The sequence below is a fragment of the Hemiscyllium ocellatum genome, chromosome 47, assembly GCF_020745735.1.
Source record: "Hemiscyllium ocellatum isolate sHemOce1 chromosome 47, sHemOce1.pat.X.cur, whole genome shotgun sequence".
NCBI classification, from domain to species: Eukaryota; Metazoa; Chordata; class Chondrichthyes; order Orectolobiformes; family Hemiscylliidae; genus Hemiscyllium; species Hemiscyllium ocellatum.
The window spans coordinates 22344037-22365524 of NC_083447.1; the positions used below are offsets into that span (position 1 = coordinate 22344037).

Consider the following 21488-nt stretch of genomic DNA (forward strand, 5'->3'; position numbering starts at 1 on the left):
GAGATTGAAATTAACATTGAGAATTGATCTTGGCATTGGAATTTAGAATGCTACTAGGATCGGATGAAGTTTGACATTTGACTAGGATTGGGACTGAAATAGGATCTTTTTGGGATTGAGATTAGAATTAGAATTACCACATGGAAGTCATGTCCAAATTTGGAAGATGGCGTACATCAGGCAGCATTTGGGAGAATCTATGGCCTCAGCATCTCTGAAAGTGCCACATACCATTTGGCGTTCTCAGTAGCTGTACTTCAGAGTGTAAGAGAGGTGGAGGGCATCCATCTATTGATCCCAGTCACCATTCAATAGAATCATTCATGCCTGATTCATCTTGTCAGTTTGATTATGACCATACTGATTTAGAGAGCTCTGATTAAGTTATTCATGGAAATTTCATGTAATGTACAGATTTATTTATTCTTTCAGGGGAGTTTGGCTCTGTGATGGAAGGACAATTGAACCAGGATGATTATATTCTCAAAGTGGCTGTCAAGACAATGAAAAGTAAGTAGACTGTAAAAACATTTTCAATGAAGGACTTTCTGAATGGGATATTGCTAGAGCTCTTAGGAGAATTTGTGAATATTCACTATGACTTGCTGCTCATTGTACAGGAGTACAGCTCAAAGGAAGAGTTAGAACAAGGCCCTTCAGCATTCTATGTCTTGTGTTTCTATAATAGTCAGAAGGAAATGGAGAAACAAATTTTTAAGGAGGTCTTAGCAATCTGTAAGAATAATAGGGTGGTTATGGTGGGGATTTTAACTTTCCAAACATAGACTAGGACTGCCATAGTGTTAAGGGTTTAGATGGAGAGGAATTTGTTAAGTGTAAACAAGAAAATTTTCTAATTCAGTATGTGGATGTACCTACAAGAGAAGGTGCAAGACTTGACCTATTCTTGGGAAATAAGGTGACTGAGGTATCAGCGGAGAGCACTTTGGAACCAGCGACTCTATTAGTTTTAATATAGTGATGTAAAAAGATAAACAAGCTCTAAAAGTTGAAGTTTGAAATTGGAGAAAGGCCAATTTTGACAGTATTAGGCAAGAACTTTCAAAAGCTGATTGGGGGCAGATGTTTGTAGGTAAAGGGACAGCTGGAAAATGGGAAGCCTTCAGAAATGAGATAATGAGAATCCAGAAAAAGTACATTCCTGTTAGGGTGAAAGGAAAGGCTGGTAGGGATAGGGAATTCTGGATGACTAAAGAAATTGAGGATTTGGTTAAGAAAAAGAAGGAAACATATGTCAGGATAGATCAAACAAGTTCTTAGAAGAGTATAAAGGCAGTGGGAGTAAACTTGAGAGGGAAATCAGGAGGGCAAAAAGGGGACATGAGATAGCTTTGGCAAATAGAGTTAAGGAGAATCCAAAGGGTTTTTACAAATGCATTAAGGACAAAAGAGTAAATAGGGGTAGAATAGAACACCTCAAAGATCAGCAAGCCGGCCTTTGTGTGGAGCCGCAGGAAATGGGGGAGATATTAAATTAGTATTTTGCATTAGTGTTTACTGTGGAAAGGACATGGAAGATATATAATGTAGGGAAATAGATGATGACATCTTGCAAAATGTCCATATTACAGAGGAGGAAGTACTGGATGTCTTGAAATGCATAAAAGTGGATAAATCCCCAGGACCTGATCAGGTGTACCCCAGAATTCTGTGGGATGCTAGAGAAATGATTGCTGGGTCTCTTGCTGAGATATCTGTATCATTGATAGTCACGGGTGAGATGCTGGAAGACTGGAGGTGGGCTAACGTGGTGCCACTATTTACGAAAGGTGGTAAGGACAAGCCAGGGAACTCTAGACCAGTCAGCCTGATGTTGGTGGTAGACAAGGTGTTGGAAAGAATCCCGAGGGAGACAATGTACATGTATTTGGAATGGCAAGGACTGATTAGGGATAGTTAACATGGCTTTGTGCGTGGGAAATCAATGTCTCACAAACTTCATTGAGTTTTTTGAAGAAGTAACGAAGAGGATTGAGGAGGGCAGGGTGTAGACGTGATCTATATGGACTTCAGAAAGGCGTTCGACAAGGTTCCCCAAGGCTAAATGTCATGGAATACAGGTAGCACTAGCCTTTTGGATACAGAACTGACTCAAAGATAGAAGACAGAGGGTGGTGGTGGAGGTTTATTTTTTCAAATTGCAGGCCTATGACCAGTGGAGTGTTACAAGGATCGGTGCTGGGTCCTCTACCTTTCATCATTTATATAAATTATTTGCATGTGAGCATGAGAGGTATATTTAGTAAGAATGCAGATGACACCAAAATTGGAGGTGTAGTGGACAGCAAATAAGGTTACCTCAGATTACAACAAAATCTTGATCAGATGTATCAATGGGCTGAGCAGTGGCAGATTGAGTTTTATTTAGATCAATGTGAGGTGCTGCATTTTGGGAAAGTAAATCTTATCAGGACTTATATACTTAATGGTAAGGTCTTAGAGAGTGTTGCTAAACAAAAACCTTGGTGTGTAGGTTCATAGTTCCTTGAAAGTAGAGTCACAGGTAGATAGGATAGTGATGAAGGCATTTGATATGCTTTCCTTTATTAGTCAGAGTATTGAGTACAGGAGTTGGGAGGTCATGTTGTAGCTGTATAGGACATTGATTCAACCACTTTTAGAATATTGCATTCAATTCTGGTCTCCTTCCTATCGGAAGGATGTTGTGAAACTAGAAAAGATTTACAAGGATGTTGCCAGGGTTGGAGGATTTGAGCTATAGGGAAAGGTTGAATAGGCTACGGTTGTTTCTCTGGAGCGTCAGAGGCTGAGGAATCTTAGAGAGAACCTTATAGAGGTTTATAAAATCATGAGGGGCATGGGTAGGATAAATAGACAAGATCTCTCCCCCGGGGTGGGGGAGTCCAAAACAAGAGGGCATAGGTTTCGGGTGAGAGGGGAAAAAGACCCACAGGGCAACTTGTTCATGCAGGGTGTGATGCATGTGTGGAATGAGCTGCCAGAGGAAGTGGTGGAGGCTAGTACAATTGCAACATTTAAAAAGCATCTAGATGGGTATATGAACAGGAAGGATTTGGAGGGATATGGGCTGAGTGCTGGCAGGTGGGACTAAATTGGGATGGGATGTCTGGTTGGCATGAACGAATTGGACCAAAGGATCTGTTTCCATGCTGTACATCTCTATGACTCTGAGTGATATTCCTATACAAGTGTGCAGAATGACTAGTTGTGAGTTAATCAAAGCTAAGTGAAACTTCTAAGGACCAATTACTAATAAGGCACTTTGGAGAAGAGTGATGCTTGCTGCTCATCATTCATGTTTTCTCTTTGGAGCCATCTCCACTAGATACACTTGCCAGGAATGCATAACAACCAGACCTCTCCTCAAAAGTTACAAGAATTTCATAGAATGCGCCCTGCAGAAACTTGGTTATTCATCCAATTGATTTATATCTGTTATTATGCTCCTCATGAGCCTCCTCCTATCTGATTTCATCTCACTTTATCAGCATGTCCTTCTCGTCCTTTATTTCTGTTTTTAACAAAAGAAAATGCTCTACTAAAAATTATAGAAGCGTATTACAAAACATTGAATTGAAAATGGTTTGACTGGAAAGTTCACTCAATGTAATATGTATCACATTCAAGGAGGTGCTGAGTTCACTTTTGACTTGGTAATTGTCGGACATTTCTGAAACCAGTCAACTTGCCCATTTGCAGTTCAATATCAGCCATTTTTAAATTGTTTTTTCGAAAAAGCATTTGAACAAAATAATAAAGGTCTGAATCTTAAATGTTCTGGACTAAATGAGCTGTATCAAGGGATTTTTACCATGAGACCCAGAGACTTGCCTCAGTGACCAAATTCATTTCATCAAAAGAGTGAAGTCTCACAGGGACCTGCCTCTATATATGTACAGATCATTGAAGTTGGTAAGCCAGGTGGAGAGAGCAGTTGGTAAAGCGTTCGGTTTTATCAAACGGGCATAGACTATGACAGCAATTTGTCTGAGAGTCTTATTAGACCTCAGGTAGAAGTATTGCACACAGTTGCAGGTGCCACATTATAGGAGAGATGCAAATGTATAGAAGAGGCAATCTACTGGAATGGTTCCAATGAACTTCAGCTGAGGATAGATTGAAGAAGTCAGGGCTGCTCTCCCTGGAGGGAAGAAGGCTGAGAGGAGATCTCATTGGGGTTTTCAAAACCATAATCATGCCAGGCAGAGCAGCTAGAACATAGAACATAGAAAAATACAGCGCAGTACAGGCCCTTTGACCCTCGATGTTGCACCGATCCAAGCCCACCTAACCTACACTAGCCCACTATCCTCCAAATGCCTATCCAATGCCCATTTAAATGCCTATAAAGAGGGAGAGTCCACCACTGCTATGGCAGGGCATTCCATGAACTCATGACTCGTTGAGTAAAGAATCTACCCCTAACATCTGTCTTACACTACTACCACCCCTTAATTTAAAGCTATGCCCCCTCGTAATAGCTGACTCCATACGTGGAAAAAGGTTCTCATGGTCAACCCTATCTAAACCCCTAATCATCTTGTACACCTCTATCAAGTCACCCCTAAACCTTCTTTTCTCCAATGAAAACAGTCCCAAGTGCCTCAGTCTTTCCTCATACGATCTTCCTACCATACAAGGCAACATCCTGGTAAACCTCCTCTGCATCCGTTCCAGTGCCTCCACATCCTTCCTATAGTATGGCGACCAAACTGCACACAAGACACCAGATGCGGCCACACCAGAGTCTTATAGAACTGCAACATGACCTCAGGACTACGGAACTCAATTTCTCTACCAATAAAAGCCAGTACGCCATATGCCTTCTTCACAGCACTATTTACCTGGGTGGCAACTTTCAGAGATCTGTGTACATGGACACCAAGATCCCTCTGCTCATCCACACTACCAAGTATCTGACCATTAGCCCAGTACCCCATCTTCTTGTTACTCTTACCAAAGTGAATCACTTCACACTTAGCTACATTGAACGCCATTTGCCACGTTTCTGCCCAGCTCTGCAGCTTATCTATATCCCGCTGTAATCTGCCACATCCTTCCTCACTGTCAACAACTCCACCGACTTTCGTATCATCCACAAACGAAGTTGTTTCCTCTGTAAAAGAAACAAATAAAAATCAATTTAAAATGAAGTAAGGGCGAGGTGAGAAAACCTTTTTTTCACACAGTTGGAATGGAATTATGATGCAGGCCGATGCAAATGAGGCATTCAAGAGGGCAATCAATGATTATTTGGATAATAATGGTATGCACAAATGAAGAAGAGGCAGAAAACTGGCAATTAATAACACAGCAGGTTCAGACATGAAGGGTCAAGTGGTCTCCTACTCCACTGTAATAATTTTGAATTAATCTCTTACTCTCTTTGGCATTCATCATATCAATTCTAGTCCTGTATAACCACATGCTTTTCCTGAAATAACTTGGCACACATCTTCTGGAAGACCTGTATCCCTTGCACCATTGTAAGCTTTGAAAGACTACTGTGTACCTGGACAATTTGTTGGCAATCAAGCATTGCCCCCTGTGGGCATCATCATGAGATAGAAGCCATAAGGCTTACATGGCTGACATTCCTTCACACACAAAACCCATTGCTCTCTCCTTCGTCAATGTTTAAACATCAGACTACACAGTTATCTGTCCTTAGCTACATCCTGACAGAATATTCTCTCAGTCAGCACTACTTGTGTCAAGTGCCCACTGTGGGCCACAGTACACCCCCACCCGCACAACATTCTTGATGAAGGGCTTATGCCCAAAACATCACCTCTCCTGCTCCTGAGATGCAGCCTGACCCGCTGTGCTTTTCCAGTGCCACACTTTTTGACACAGCATTACACTGTCTAGGGGAACATCACATTTAGGCAAGTGGTGGGATAAACCTAAATGTCTTTTTATTTACATACAGCAAATGTTAATGCGAACAAAATCAATAAAGGCTGAAATTCACTCTGACGATGCCATCCAGATTTCAGCAACATGGCCAATGACTATTTTCCAATCCATGATGGTCTGCTGCACCCAGCTCTCATCTAGGTGTCAGTGAGGTCTTGTCTAGCTTGTAGTGCCAACTGCGCTCTGTCATGGACAACAAGGGCTTCATAATCCCCAGTGTCCTTGTCCTTCTCCTTGGAAGACTGTTCCCATTCCTCAGTGCACTCAGCATTACCTTGTTGCCCACTTAAATTATGCAGAACACTGCACACTATGTCTCGACTATATCTGGAGGGCCTCTCAGAGAGACTGAAGCAACAGAACCATACCTTCAGTAGTCTGATCGCCTGAGCAGCATTGTATTTATGATCTGTGCCAGTCAGGGATTGCAAAATTGTACTCATGATGCAAAGTCACCACGGATAACCCTTGTCCCCTCGTAACCAATCTGAACCCTCAGGCTCACCAGGCACATGAGAGTATTCCAGAATGTCTGAGTCATGGCACTCGCCAGAGGAGTGGGCACACCGATCAGGTAGACATGAAATGGAATGGAATTCCTTTCTGTTAATGAATTCCATTCTTGTGACACTGCCCTTTCAGTGCCACATGTGTAGAGTTGATGACACCTTGCTCCTAGGGAAGCCAATTATGTTTCTGAGTCACACTGTAGCACTTACCTCGCCCTTAGGGAGCAATGGGATCTTGCACATCCAGAACAGTCCTAATGCATTTGTAGGTCCACAATTAAGAAATTCCACATCGACTTTGTATTGGAACACTCCTGTGAACCACCTTGGGCTGTTTCATTCCATTATAGGCAGCTGTTTGGTTGTTGTTTAGCTTAGGCAGCTTCAGAGCTCTCCCTTCTTCATCTGCAAACTTACTAATCATGCCTTGAACATTCTCATCCAAATCATTGATATAGATGATAAACAACAATGGGCCCAGCACCGACCCGTGAGGCACTCCGCTAGTCACAGGCCTCCAGTCGACAAGCATCCTTCCATCATTACCCTCTGCTTCCTACCATCAAGTCAATTGTGTATCCATTTTGCCAGCTACCCCTGGATTCCATGTGATCTAACCTTCCAGAACAGCCTACCACCTGGAACTTTATCAATGGCTTTATTAAATCCATATAGACGTCAAATGCCCTGCCCTCGTCAACCTTCCTGGTTAGTTCATCAAAGAATTCTAACAAATATGTGAGGCATGATCTCCCAAACACAAAGCCAAAGTGACCACTACTAATGGAACTTTCCAAATGCATATATATCTTTACCTCTCAGAATCCTCTCAAGTAATTTATCTACCAGAGATGTTACGCTTACTGGTCTATATTTGTCAGGTTTTCCCAGAATCCTGCAGGGAGTAACTCCATTTCTTACTTCCCAAAGACTGCTGTCTTGCTGCTTGTCAAAAGCATCAATATGGAATAAGATGCTCTCAAACCCGAGACAGGTCTCACTGAACTTCTCACTTGAATTTGCCAAAAGTCTCACCACAGCCCACTCACTCAAACCTCTATAAGATTCTACCTGGAATTTAAAAAAAAATGCATGAGGATCTCTCTCTCTTCCTGTCCTGACATCATAACTGTTTCTTTCCCATGCGATTCTATCCGCCACTTAAATGCTGGCCATCTCACCAACTCATAGTGGTAACGAGGTTCTCATTCTAACCACTCCTTAATAAAGAAATTCCTCCCAGCCTCTCAAAAAAAGAATTAAACTCTTCGGATTTATTCATGTCAACCTTCTATTCATGACTCTTCCCTTCACCTGGAAATGAAAACATTTGTATCAGACATCTTGACGAGGGGAAGCCAGTTTCAGATAGGTTTGTTAAGTACCATCTCCACAAGCTGACTACCTAGGATTCAGCAACAGTCTTTTGATGATCAGACCATGTAGTGTGTTAGTTTTTACAATGTTGGTCAGCCTGTATTACCCATATTCTACAATAATGTTTTTGTGTGTGTGGTTTTGTCAAGTAGAGACAGGTTTGGCCCACTTTGGATTTTCCTATGATAGGATAATCATGGGGGTGTGTATTTATGTTTCTCCTAATGTAATGGAGGAGTTACATCTTTGAATTTCTGACAGCTTGGAGCGCATTCTTGCTTGCCATGATCTGCCCTGAGTTGGGAGGGAGGAGACAGGTGGAAGAAGGAAGAGTTGCCTAAGCTAAACAACAATCGAACAAAGGCATATAATGGAATTAAACAGCCCAACGTGGTTCACAGGAGTGTTCCAATACAAAATAAATGATAAACAGCCACATGAGTTTTTAGATCTGATGACTAAATGCTTGATCACAAACGCAGGCTTTAAGCTCTGTTTTAAAGCATGAAAGAGAAGCAGAGAGTTTTATGAAAAATATTCCAAATCTGAGGGTCGAGGCAATTGAAATCATGGCCACCAAAAGTGATGTTATTAAAATTGTGATTACTCAAGAGGCACAAATGAGAGGAACTTCAGTAGCCTCATGGACAAAGTGAACTCAAGGAAGGAGCGAGGCAGACGACAGGAGACAAACTAGAGAAAACTGTGAGTTCAGGTAGAAGACTGCTGGGTGAGTAAAGGAAGTTTGGCCAACAGAGTTACTGGAAATGAGGGATGTGCATAGGCAACTGATCAGGTTGTCTCAAGTAACCCCTTGCAGTTATTGCTGGAGGTGAGGAGGAAGAGACGGGGTTAAGATGATAGCCTGCTGTGTCAAAAAGAAGCTGAGGGTTTATCATGTACTCCACAGTGAGTCTAGAATTGTGAGCAGTTTTCAAAGACGAGTAGGATCCATTTGTGTCTTATACAGCCAGTCAGATGTGGCATTAGGTGGTTAGATCAGTTATTAATAGGACAGTAGAAGGCAATTCAGTCCATCGGTTCCATTGCTGACTGTCTGCAGAGCAATCTCATGACTGCCATCCCCCAGCTCTGAACTGTTCTTTGAAAATCATTTATACTTCCATTACGTTGTGAGAGCAGTAAATTATAGGTCATCATATCCCGTCTGCATTCCATGCAAAGAACCTTACGTCTGTGTCCCCTAATCCTGTAGTATCAGCTAATGGAAATTGGTTTCCATGTCCGCCTTATCCAAACCTCCATCAAAGCCCCTCTCAAAGTCCTTTGCTTCACCAAAGAAAAACTGTAGCTTCACCAACCAACCTTAGCTTCCCCACCTTCTACTGGCAAGAACTTGAGGGAGCAGAAATGAGGATGACAGCAAGGAAATGTCAATGTGCAAGAGAGGGATTTTATTGAGAATGAGCATTGACAATAGTGGTCAGTTGCTGTTGCATGGCAAGTTTGCAGTGGTTTCAAAAATGTGGTGAATAGAAAGCCATATAGTTAAGAATTTGAATATGATGTTGTAAGTCAATTAAGACTGATGAAGAAGGAGGTAAGAGTTCTATCATGGAAGGGTGATGAGGGTGGAGATAATACAATGATCTGAGGAAGCCTGCAGAGAAATTTCACAAAGCCAACAAGAATGGGAAAGACCCATATGTACACATATATTTTGTGTGGTGAATTTGTACTTGCAGGGTTACATTGCACTTTGCTCAAAAACTGCATACATTCATGTAGAACTCTGAGCTCAAAAACTGCAGGAATTTATGTAAAACTCTGTTATCTCACTTTTTAGATTAGAATCAATCTAAAAAGTCATAGACAGAGAACACAGGGGGCTAACACCTTCAACATATTGTCTAGCTATCATCATTGTTAACAGCTAACCTGAGAATGCAACTTTTTAAAAAAGGGTTTTGTGATTTACTCATGAAAGAAGTGAAATATCACTGTATTCTAACAGATGAAAGGCTTAACAGACAATCAATTTTTCAATGTATAATTTCACTTACATCACACTGCAAATTTTTGCTGTACATTTTGCGTTACGATCAAGCCTTCCACAATCACCTGAGGAAGGAGCGTCGCTCCGAAAGCTAGTGTGCTTCCAATTAAACCTGTTGGACTCTAACCTGGTGTTCTGTGATTTTTAAGAATGGGAAATGTGGTGTGAAGGGTGATGGAGTTAGGCAGAATGTGAGACTTCAATTTCCTGATGACAGAGATAATGAACGTTTTGCCAGTTGTTCCAACCATGAGCCCATCATTGTATTTCCACTCTATAACACACAATGTGAGCTTGGCAAGCCTCACACTGGCCTGTGGTTTGTTTATACGAGTGATACATCAGAGTAAAATCTTTCTTCAAATGAATTCAGTGGTGCACAAGAAACTCATTATGTAAACTCCACATTCGTTTAAAGTTGAAATGCACCAGTCAATTTTTTGCAGTTGTGTCTGAGGTTTTCCTTCTTGAACTCTGAAGTACAAGGGAAGGGAGTAGATGGATGTCTGCTTTCATGGAGCCTCAAGGTAGACAACAGTGGGTCAGTGGTGGGGATGTTCTGTGGATACAGAGTGGTTGGGACATGGAGAACTAGATGAGGGATCCAAAAGAGCACAGAGAGTGGATCATAAACAGGCAATAGTGGAGTGTCTTGAATCTGGTGTGGACAATCACGGTAAGAAATATAGGGGCTAAAGACTGCCTATGTGAGAGTTCCTCTCAGATATTAGCTGAAAAAGCTTTATTTATTTGATCATTCGTTCATCCATTTATCCCTTCTGAGAGTGATCTTGGATAATGTGCTGTTCAATGTGTAGAAAGGATAGACAGCTGAGCCTGTAAATTCAGCTATATCCTGCAGAGTGGCAAGTGCAACATCAGACACTAACACCAACAAAAAGTGAAAAATGAAATGCAATATTGTTTCTTCCACAATAAAAGCAAAAACTCTGACTGCACTGTGACCCATCAATGTGGACCAACCCTGAACTGTTTGACACACTTTCCTCATTCCTGAAGAAGGGCTCATGCCCGAAACGTCGATTCTCCTGCTCCTTGGATGCTGCCTGACCTGCTGCGCTTTTCCAGCAACACAATTTCAACCTTGAACTGTGCCAGTACATTGTACCCCTCAAAGTTAGGCTCAGCGAATGGTGGTGCACATATGAAGAAAGTGAAATCAATGCAGTGTGAATTATTTATATGTGTAACTTAAATTTGGAAAACCACCCTCAGTAAGGTTATGTTCCTGGCAATGAAATTGGGCAGGAAAGTCTCTCTGTTTGACTGAAGGCTCTTTAGTAGGCAACGAATATCAGCACTGAGAAACACATCCCCTGCCACTTAATCACAGGGTTTCCCATACAAGCTGCTGATATTTTACATTTTTATTGTAATCACATGGGAAAGTGCAAAAAGCCAGAAAAAGATAAGGGGTGCACACTTTCTGTTCCACCATCAGGATTGGTGAGCACTTCTGCTAAACTTCCACCCTTTATTTGAAATTAATACATTGAGACCAGCAACACTTCGTGTACTGCAGCAAGTGAGGGAGTGGCCAAGGATCAGGATAGAGTTTATATGGAGAGGCAGTTTTAGGAAGGACAAAAAGACAGTGAACCCCGAGGAGAGAACATGAGGAAGGTTCAAATCACCAAGAATGAGAAGTCTTTCAGTGTGGAGTCTGATAAAAGAAAGCTGAGGAGATATGTTGGTTCGAAAGTTTTGAATATAGTTGAGAGGATACTACTGAATAATTACTTTGAAAAATGTGAAGAGCTTGAACAAGGTGTGATTCTCAAAGGACTAGAAAGTGCCAGAAGAGTAGAGGGTCACATCAAGGTCTGATTTGGTGAGCGGTGCCACACAACCACCATGAAGGCTTTGTGGGGTGAGTAACAAAGATTTGGTTAGGGGAGACATTCCTTTACCCCTTATCCAAATTTTTGTTAGGGCTGCAATCCACTAAAACTGTGAAAAAGGCCTAATTTGAAATTGAATGGACAGCGTGGAGGAAGAGATGTCACAGGGAAGTGAGAACAAATCTGCTGTCACAGTCCAAAAGGTCAGCAATAGGAGGAGTTAGCTGGACAGCAGAGGACAGCCAGCTCCAAGGCACTCATGAAAGAATAGGATGGGACAATTGGGGTTGCTGTTCATAATGAGCCAGCAGTGAGTGCTAAATGAGCTGACTGAAGAATGCAAATCCAGGCACTGAAGGAAGCTGGAGGCTCATCAAACATGAGAAGACAGCAAGGGGGCAGGGAGACTGAAGAATACTGCAGGCTTGAGGTCTGGAATCGCAAGGGTATAATACCAAACAATGGAGAAATGGAAAGAAACATACCCAACAAATTTTATGTCGTTTATATGGATTTCAACAAAACCTTTGATATTAGAGACCAATACAAAAATAAAAATAGAGAAAATAAAAACACATGGAATCTAGGGTAACTTGGCAAGTTGAATCCAAAATTGGCTGAGATGGAGGAGCCAGATTGTGGTAGTATATGGCTGTTTGTATGACTGGAGCCTGGTGTGCGGTGATGTACCACAGGAAATAGCAATGGGTCCCTTATTGTTTATGATATATATAAACAATGAGATTGTGGGAAGTATGATAAGTAAGTTTGTGGATTCACAAAGATTGGTTAACAGTGACTAAGAAGGTCTTATTTTACAGAAAGATATGAACGGATTAGTCAGATGGACAGATCTGTGGCAGATAGAATTTAACCCTGATAGTTGTGAGACATTTTGGAAGAAGTACAAAGTCAAGAGAGTACTCAATGAATGGCAAACCACTAGAAAGCTCAGAGTTGTAGAGAGCTTGGAGTGCTTGTGGACAGATTCCTGAAGGTGGCAGGATAGTTTAAAAGGGTTCATTAAGAAGGCAAACAGCACTAACTTAATCATTGTGGCATGGATTATAAGAACAGGGAAGTCATGCTGGAGCTGTACAAACTTTTGTTTGGCAACAGCTGGAGTACAAAGATCAAAGAAAATTACAGCACAAGAACAGGAACTTCGGTCCTCCAAGCCTGTGTCAATCCAGATCCTCTCTCTAAATCTGTTGCCTATTTTCTAAGAATCTGTATCCCTCTGCTCCCTGGCAATTCATGTATCTGTCTAGATACATCTTAAATGGCACAAATAAGGAGGCAAATGTCAGTGATGGTCCCAAAGAATGGGATTAATTCAGAATCCAGCAAAGGAAGGACTAAAAAGGTAAAAAAAAATGTGATAAAATAAATTGCAAGGGCGAACAAGTAATGAATGTAACAAATGACAATAAGAGCTTCTTCAAATATATAGAAAGGAAGAAAGAGGACACAGTGAACATAAGCCCCTTAGAAAATGAATTGGGGTGATAGTTATAGGGAACATGGATATGGCTGAGGATTTAAAACAGATTTTTTGCATCAATCTTGATGATGGAAAATGTTTCAAACTTCCCACTAACACTAAAGAATAAAGAATATAAGAAGATATTAAATATCTTCACCATCACTACAGAAGTAGTATTACTCAAACAAAATGGAGCTAAATGGCCATGATATCTTGCAATCTATGATTCTAACAGAAATCATTGCAGAGATAGTTGGTAAATTGTTTGTAATTTGGATTCTAGAGAAGTATCAGAGAATTGGAAAACTGCTAATATGACACCCCTTTTCATAAAGGGAGGGAGGTAAAAAGTGGGTAACTAAGCCTAACACCTATTATTGGAAAAATGTTGAAATCCGTTATTAAAGAAGCCAGAGCAGTATATGTGAAAAATCATAATCTAATTAAACAGAGGCAACATGGTTCGATAAAAGGGAAATTGTGTTTGTCTAATTTATTATATTTTTTTGAGAAAGTCTCAAACAAAGTGGATAGAGGGGGACTGGTAGCTGTGTTGTTTTCAGAATTGCAGAAGTTTGGCAAGGTTCCTCACAAATGGTTAAGTTATAACATAATAGCCCATGGTATGGGGATAGTGTTTTCACTTGGATAAATAATTAGCTAACGAGCAATGAGGATAGGAAGATTTTTTTTAGGTTGACAACCTGTTATCAGTGGGATCCCATAGGGATCAATACTGGGACCACAACTGTTTACAATATGTATTAATGACTTGGAGGAAGAAAGCGAATGTACTGTAGTCAGATTTGCAGCTGACACAAAAATAAGTGGAAAGGCATTCAGCAATTAACAGAGAACAATTGACAGGTTAAATAAATGGGCAAAAAATGGCAAATGGAAAATAATATGGGAAAAGTTGCTCATTTCAGAATGGAGAAACAAAGAACAGATATTTTGAGTTTAGAAGAATGAGAGGAAATCTCATTGCAATATGTAGGATTCTTAAGAGGCTTAACAGGGTAAATCCTGAGTGGATGATTCCCCTCGGGCATAGTCTCAGAATACTGTTTGGGTTAAAATGAATATACTTCAGACCGCTTGTCCCACTCTGTTTATTACCCTGGCTCTGCCTGCTCTTCCTATTAGACTTACTTGACTTAACCTCTATCCTCTCCTCAATCAATGCACATGCTGACCAACTGTGGTCTGTTTCCCACCCCCTGCCACACGAGCTTAACCTCTCCCAAGTAGCACAAGCAAACCTCTTTGCAAGTATACATTGGTGTTCATCCAGTTTAGGTGCAAGTCCCTCTTGCCCTGGAAGAGATCCAAATGATCTAGTATCTGAAACCCTCCCTCCAACACCAGCTCTTTAGCCGCATATTCAGCTATATTATCTTCCTATTTCTGGTCTCACATGGAGCAGGAGAATAATCACAAGATTGCAACCCCAGAAGTCCTGCTTTTCAACTTCTACCTAGCTCCCAAAATTCCCTTTACAGTACCCCATCTCTCGTCTTGCCTGTGTCACTAGTACCAATCTGGACCATAACATCCGGCTGCTCATTCTCCCCTTTTAGAATATCCTTGATATCAGAATGCTTCTGATTGTATCAGGTGCTCCTGATGTGATCTTCTCTACATCAGGGAGACAGAATGTAGACTTAGGGATCAGTTCACCAAGCATCACAGCGGGACCGCAGAGGCAGACTGGACCTCCCAGTCACTGCCCATTTCAATTCCCCCAACTGCTCCCTTTCCGACATGACCATCCTTGGCCTCCTCCATTGCCAAAATGAACCACAGCATGAATTGGAGGAACAACACGTCATCTTCCGCCTGGGCAACCTGCAGCCCGGAGGACTCAACATTGTGTTCTACAATTTCAAATAACCTCCTTCCCCTTCCCAGTCCCTCCCCCTCCCTGCCACTAATCGGATTCATTCTTCCCATTGCAGGATAGGTACCACCAACCTGTCTTCACCTATCCTCATTCCACCACCCTATCCCCACACCCACCCCCAGTGGTTGAAGAAGGGTTCCACTCAAAAAGTCAACTTCTTCATCAGCTGATGCTGCCTGGTTTGTTGTGTTCTTCCAGCCTGCCGCCCGTCTAACCAGGAATGACAGAGCAGGCTTGTGGGCCTGAACAGCTTACTCTTGTTTCTATCTCTTATGGTCTATGGTGGAATCAGTCTCCCTATCCTTGGATTTGCAACATAATAAAATCAAAACTTTCAATGACCTTCAACATCACTCAATTGTTCACCAGATGATAAGTATGACAGATTAGATTAGTTACAGTGTGGAAACAGGCCCTTCGGCCCAACAAGTCCACACAGACCCACCGAAGCGCATCCCTCCCGGACCCATTCTCCTACATTTACCCCTTCACCTAACACGACAGGCATTTTAGCTTGGCCAATTCACCTAATCTGCACATTTTTGGACTGTGGGAGGAAACCGGAGCACCCAGAGGAAACCCATACAGACACAGGGAGAATGTGCAAACTCCACACAATCAGTCACCTAAGGTGGGAATTGAACGTGGGTCTCTGGTGCTGTGCAGCAGCAGTGCTAACCACTGTGCCACCGTGCCGCCTATAAACGTCTGACACCATCGTTGCAATTTCAAAAGAAATTAGTAGTTTAACTTTAGCAGAACATGAATAAATAACAAGGCAATCTACTTATTATAAGCCCAATCTCCTTTAACCAGAACCCTCACTTACACACTGACAGACATTTAAGCGACAAAATTGAAGAAAATAATTCTGATGTGGCAGTGCAATGGTTTTACAATTGGTACCAGATCTTCAGAAATCCATTGTGAACAACTCCATTAACAGGATTTCTGTAGGTTCTGCTGGAATTCCAAAGTCACTGATTCATGCAAAAGGTCTAGTAACCTATGAGGATTATTCAAACACTTCTTAGAGGAGTATTTGTTTATCAGAACAACTCAGAAGTTGATAACTACCATGAAAATTGAAGAGAGAACAAAACACAGCAGCATCATCCAGAAGCTTTTTTCAAAAACACATTCATGTCTTCAAAAGCCCAGTCAGTAGTGGTTCACCTATTGCCCTTGACTGACCAGTTCAACCTCCAACCGGTTGCCAGTTCAGAGCAGAGAATATCACGATGCCGAAATATCAGTAGTATTCTTAGGACAAGAATTAACATGATTATCTTTCTGGGTTTGTTCCCAAAAACAAATATCAGTTTATTTGCTGTCCCCTCAGTTTCAAAGCAAGCAACTGCTCAAAGTTTAATTCTCAACTTCAGCTCACATTTCCAAGAAAAAAAAAGGAATAAAGACTGAAAGTCTCAACAAGGGACAATCCTGCAACCCAGACAAAGGGGAACGGACACATCGCATCTTTTTTTAGAGATCGTAATTCATCAAAACAATTGTTGCTTTTATACAGATTTATGACTCTTTTCAAAACCATTTGGCACAAAGTCATCCACATGAGACAGTGAGGCTCTTTGTGCTGAAGGCAGTAATCCTGTACAATTCGTAATAACATAAGCATTGCTGACTGATAAACACCTGTTCCTAGAAATTAACCCTAAGTATGTGGTCACACCACAGTCTTGACATTTGTTTCACAGTCTCTAATCACTGGCATTCATAAAATTGAATTGAATTGAATCAAATTGAATTGAATTAGCTTTATTGTCACATGTACTCAACTGAGTACTGTTGATAAGTCGCCACTTACAGCGCCATCTTCGGTACAAAGTACCTAATTACAACTTCTTCAGTGACAAGATTAGTTACTGTGTAACAATGTCGTACAGCGCCATCTTGGGTGCAGAGCACCTCGATACAATCCTTAGTTACAGAATAGAGAAATGAAGAAAAAAAACATAATACACAATATAACCACAGCCTTCTCATTAAAGCAATGATTTCTTCATTGTCAGGAAAACTTAAATGGAAACTGTGACTGTACAATGATGATTTAAGACTAGAACTGGTTGTTAGATATATATTAGCAATCAAATGCACACAGGTTTCCTGCAATACCAAGCAAACCTAGAAATGTTGTGCAAACATGTGACTTATTAATTCATTAATAACTGGTCCTCCATAAATAAATTGTGGAAACTGAACTTAGAAAACAAAGCTAATAATTAAATGGTCAATGCGTTTGCTAACTCTGGCAGGGTGTACTATGGGTGATACCACCACGACTACTGTCTTCAGCTACCCTTTCCAGACCTATTTGGTCAGCAAATGTGAACCATTACACAGCTTCTCAATGCATTCTGGATGGGTCTGAAATTTCAGACCACTTTAGCAGCACTCTCTATCTCAAAATCATGCTCCAGAAAGTCTAGTTGGGTGGAAGCAACAAACTAGCAAGTAGCCAACTAAAGAATCCCCATAGTTTGGAAGCAGGCCATTTGGCCCAACAAATTCACATCAACCCTCTGAAATTCGTTCCCACCTGGACCCATCCCACCACCCTATCACTGTAACCCTGTATTTCCCATGGCTAATGCACTTAACTTACACATCCTGAACACATTGTTGGTGGAAACCGGAGAACCAGGAGGAAACCCATACAGACACGGGGAGAATGTGCAAACCCCACATAGCCGTCCGAGGATATAATTGAACCCAGGTCTCTGGCACTGAGAGGCAGCTGCGCTAATCAATGACCTACTGTGCCACCCCTTTGGTACACAAACATGGAGAGACATATACAGTAAAGGATACTGTTATAAAAGGTGTACTGGAAGAGAGAGAGAGAGAACTTGGGCAGGACTGGCAGCTTAAAGTTCCAGGATACAAATGCTACAGGAAGGATAGAAAGGGAGACAAGAGAGGAGGGGAGTGGCATTTTTGACAAGGGATAGCATTACAGCTGTGCTGAGGGAGGATATCCCTGGAAATATATTGAGGGAAGTTATTTGAATCGAACTGAGAAATAAGAAAGGGATGATAATCTTTGTGGGCGGCACGGTGGCACAGTGGTTAGCACTGCTGCCTCACAGTGCCTGAGACCCGGGTTCAATTCCCGACTCAGGCGACTGTCTGTGTGGAATTTGCACGTTCTCCCCATGTCTGCGTGGGTTTCCTCTGGGTGCTCCGGTTTCCTCCCACAGTCCAAAGATGTGTGGGTCAGGTGAATTGGCCTTGCTAAATTACCTAACACCGTAGTGTTAGGTAAGGGGTAAATGCAGGGGTATGGGTGGGTTGCGCTTCGGCGGGTCGGTGTGGACTTGTTGGGCCGAAGGGCCTGTTTCCGCACTTTAAGTCTAATCTAATCTAATTGTATTATACACCCCCTATAGTCAGAGGGAAATTGAGAAACAAACTTTTAAGGAGATCTCAGCTATCTGTAAGAATAATAGGGTGGTTATGGTAGGGAATTTTAACTTTCCAAACAGACTGGGACTGCCACAGTGTTAAGGGTTCAGACGGAGAGGAATTTGTTAAGTGTGTACAAGACAATTTTCTAATTCAGTATGTGGATGCACCTACTAGAGAAGGTACAAAACTTGATCTACTCTTGGGAAATAAGGCAGGGCAGGTGACTGAGGTGTCAGTGGGGGAGCACTTTGGGGGTAGCGACCATAATTCTATTAAATTTAAAATAGTGATGTAAAAAGATAGACAAGATCTAAAAGTTGAAGTTTGAAATTGGAGAAAGGCCAATTAGGCAAGAATTTTTGAAAGCTGATTGGGGGCAGATGTTCGCAGGTAAAGGGATGGGTGGAAAATGGGAAGCCTTCAGAAATGGGATATCAGGAATCCAGAGAAAGTATATTCCTGATGGGGTGAAAGGAAAGGCTGGTAGGTAGAGGGAATGCTGGATGACTAAAGAAATTGAGGGTTTGATTAAGAAAAAGAAGAAAGCATATGTAAGGTATGATTTGGAGATGCCGGTGTTGGACTGGGGTGGACATAGTTAAAAATCACACAACACCAGGTTATAGTCCAACAGGTTTACTTGGAAGCACACTAGCTTTCGGAGCGATGCTGCTTCATCAGGTGATTGTAGAGGGCTCGATCGTAACAGAATTTATAGCAAAAATTTGCAGTATGATGTAAGTGGAACTATACATTGAAAGATTGATTGTCTGTTAAGCCTTTCATCTGTTAGAAAAGTGATAGTTTCACTTCTTTCACTGTAAATTACTAAACCCTTCTTTTTAAAGTTGCATTCTCGGGTTAGCTGCAAACAATAGTGATAGCTAGACAATATGATTTCGCTGCTCGTTGGATGCTGCCTGAACTGCTGTGCTCTTCCAGCACCACTGATCCAGAATCCATATGTTGAAGGTGTTAGCCTCCTGTGTTCTCTGTCTATGACCTGATGTTTAGATTGATTCTAATCTAATAAGTGAGATAACAGTGTTTTACATAAATTCCTGCAGTTTCAGAACTCTGAGCTCAAAAACTGCGGGAATTTATGTAAAACACTGTTATCTCACTTATTAGATTAGAATCAATCTAAACATCAGGTCATAGACAGAGAACAAAGGGGGCTAACACCTTCAACCTATTGTCTAGCTATCACTATTGTTAGCAGCTAACCCGAGAATGCAACTTTAAAAAGAAGGGTTTTGTGATTTACACATGAAAGAAGTGAAACTATCACTGTTCTAACAGATGAAAGGCTTAACAGACAATCAATTTTTCAATGTATAATTTCACTTACATCACACTGCAAATTTTTGCTATAAATTCTGTGTTACGATCGAGCCTTCCACAATCACCTGATGAAGGAGCGTCGCTCCGAAAGCTAGTGTGCTTCCAATTAAACCTGTTGGACTATAACCTGGTGTTGTGTGATTTTTAACTATGTAAGGTATAGTCAGGATAGATCGAGTGAGTCCTTAGAAGAGTATAAAGGAAGTAGGAGTATACTTAAGAAGGAGATCAAGAGGGCAAAAAGGGGACATGAGATCTCTTTGGCAAATAAAATTAAGGAGAATCCAAAGAGTTTTTACAAATGCATTAAAGATAAAAGGGTAACTAGGGAGAGAATAGGGCCCCTCAAAGATCAGCAATTGGCCTTTGTGTGGAGCTGCAGAAAATGGGAGTGATACTAAATGAGTATTTTGCATCAGTATTTACTGTGGAGAAGGATATGGAAGATATAGACTGCAGGGAAATAGATGGTGACATTTTGCAAAATGTCCATATTACAGAGGAGGAAGTGCTGGATGTCTTGAAATACATAAAAGTAGATAAATCCCCAGGACCTGATCAGGTGTACCCTAGAACTCTGTGGGAAGCTAGAGAAATGATTGCTGGGCCTCTTGCTGAGATATTTATATCATCGATAGTCACAGGTGAGGTGCCGGAAGGCTGGAGGTTGGCTAACGTGGTGCCACTGTTTAAGAAGGGTAGTAAGGACAAGTCAGGGATGTACAGACCAGTGAGCCAGACGTCGGTGGTGGGCAGGTTGTTGGAGGGAATCCTAAGGGAGAGGATTTATATGTATTTGGAATGGCAAGGACTGATTAGAGATAGTCACTATGGTTTTGTACATGGGAAATCATGTCTCTCAAACTTGATTGATACTTCCTCAAAAAACTCAAAGAGGATTGATGAGGGCAAAGCTGTAGATGTGATCTATATGGACTTCAGTAAGGCATTCGACAAGGTTCCCCATGGGACACTGATTAGCAAGGTTAGATCTCACGGAATACAGGGAGAACTAGCCATTTGGATACAGAACTGGCTCAAAGGTAGAAGACAGAGGATGGTAGTGGAAGGTTGTTTTTCAGACTGGAGACCTGTGAACAGTGGAGTGCCACTGGATTGGAACTGGGTCCTCTACTTTTTGTCATTTACATAAATGATTTGGATGTGATCATAAGAGGTACAGTTAGTAAGTTTGCAGATGACAGCAAAATTGAAGGTGTAGTGGACATTGAAGAGGGTTACCTCTGATTACAACAGGATCTTGACCAGATGGGTCAATGGGCTGAAAAGTGGCAGATGGAGTGTAGTTCAGATAAATACTAGGTGCTGCATTTTGGGAAAGCAAATCTTTGTAGGACTTATACACTTAATGGTAAGTCCTAGGGAGTGTTGCTGAACAAAGAGACCTTGGAGTGCAGGTTCATCGCTCCTTGAAAGTGGAGTCACAGGTAGATAGGATAGGGGAGAAGGTGTTTGGTATGCTTTCCTTTATTGGTCAGAGTATTGAGTACTGGAGTTGGGAGGTCATGTTGCAGCTGTACAGGCCATCGTTAGGCCACTGTTGGAACACTGCGTGTAAGTCTGTTCTCCTTCCTATTGGAAAGATGTTGTGAAACTTGAAAGGGTTCAGAAAAGATTTACA

At 41.6% G+C, this 21488-nt stretch overlaps 1 protein-coding gene across 1 annotated transcript in view; it reads left to right on the forward strand.

The window, feature by feature from the left end:
• The window catches only part of LOC132836669 (tyrosine-protein kinase receptor UFO), a 215348-nt gene that overhangs the window by 156708 nt on the left and 37152 nt on the right, over positions 1-21488 (forward strand). Inside the window, exon 14 of the mRNA XM_060856058.1 lies at positions 433-510. Within this exon, the coding sequence (XP_060712041.1) occupies positions 433-510 (78 nt within the window). The remainder of the gene's footprint in view (positions 1-432; positions 511-21488) is intronic.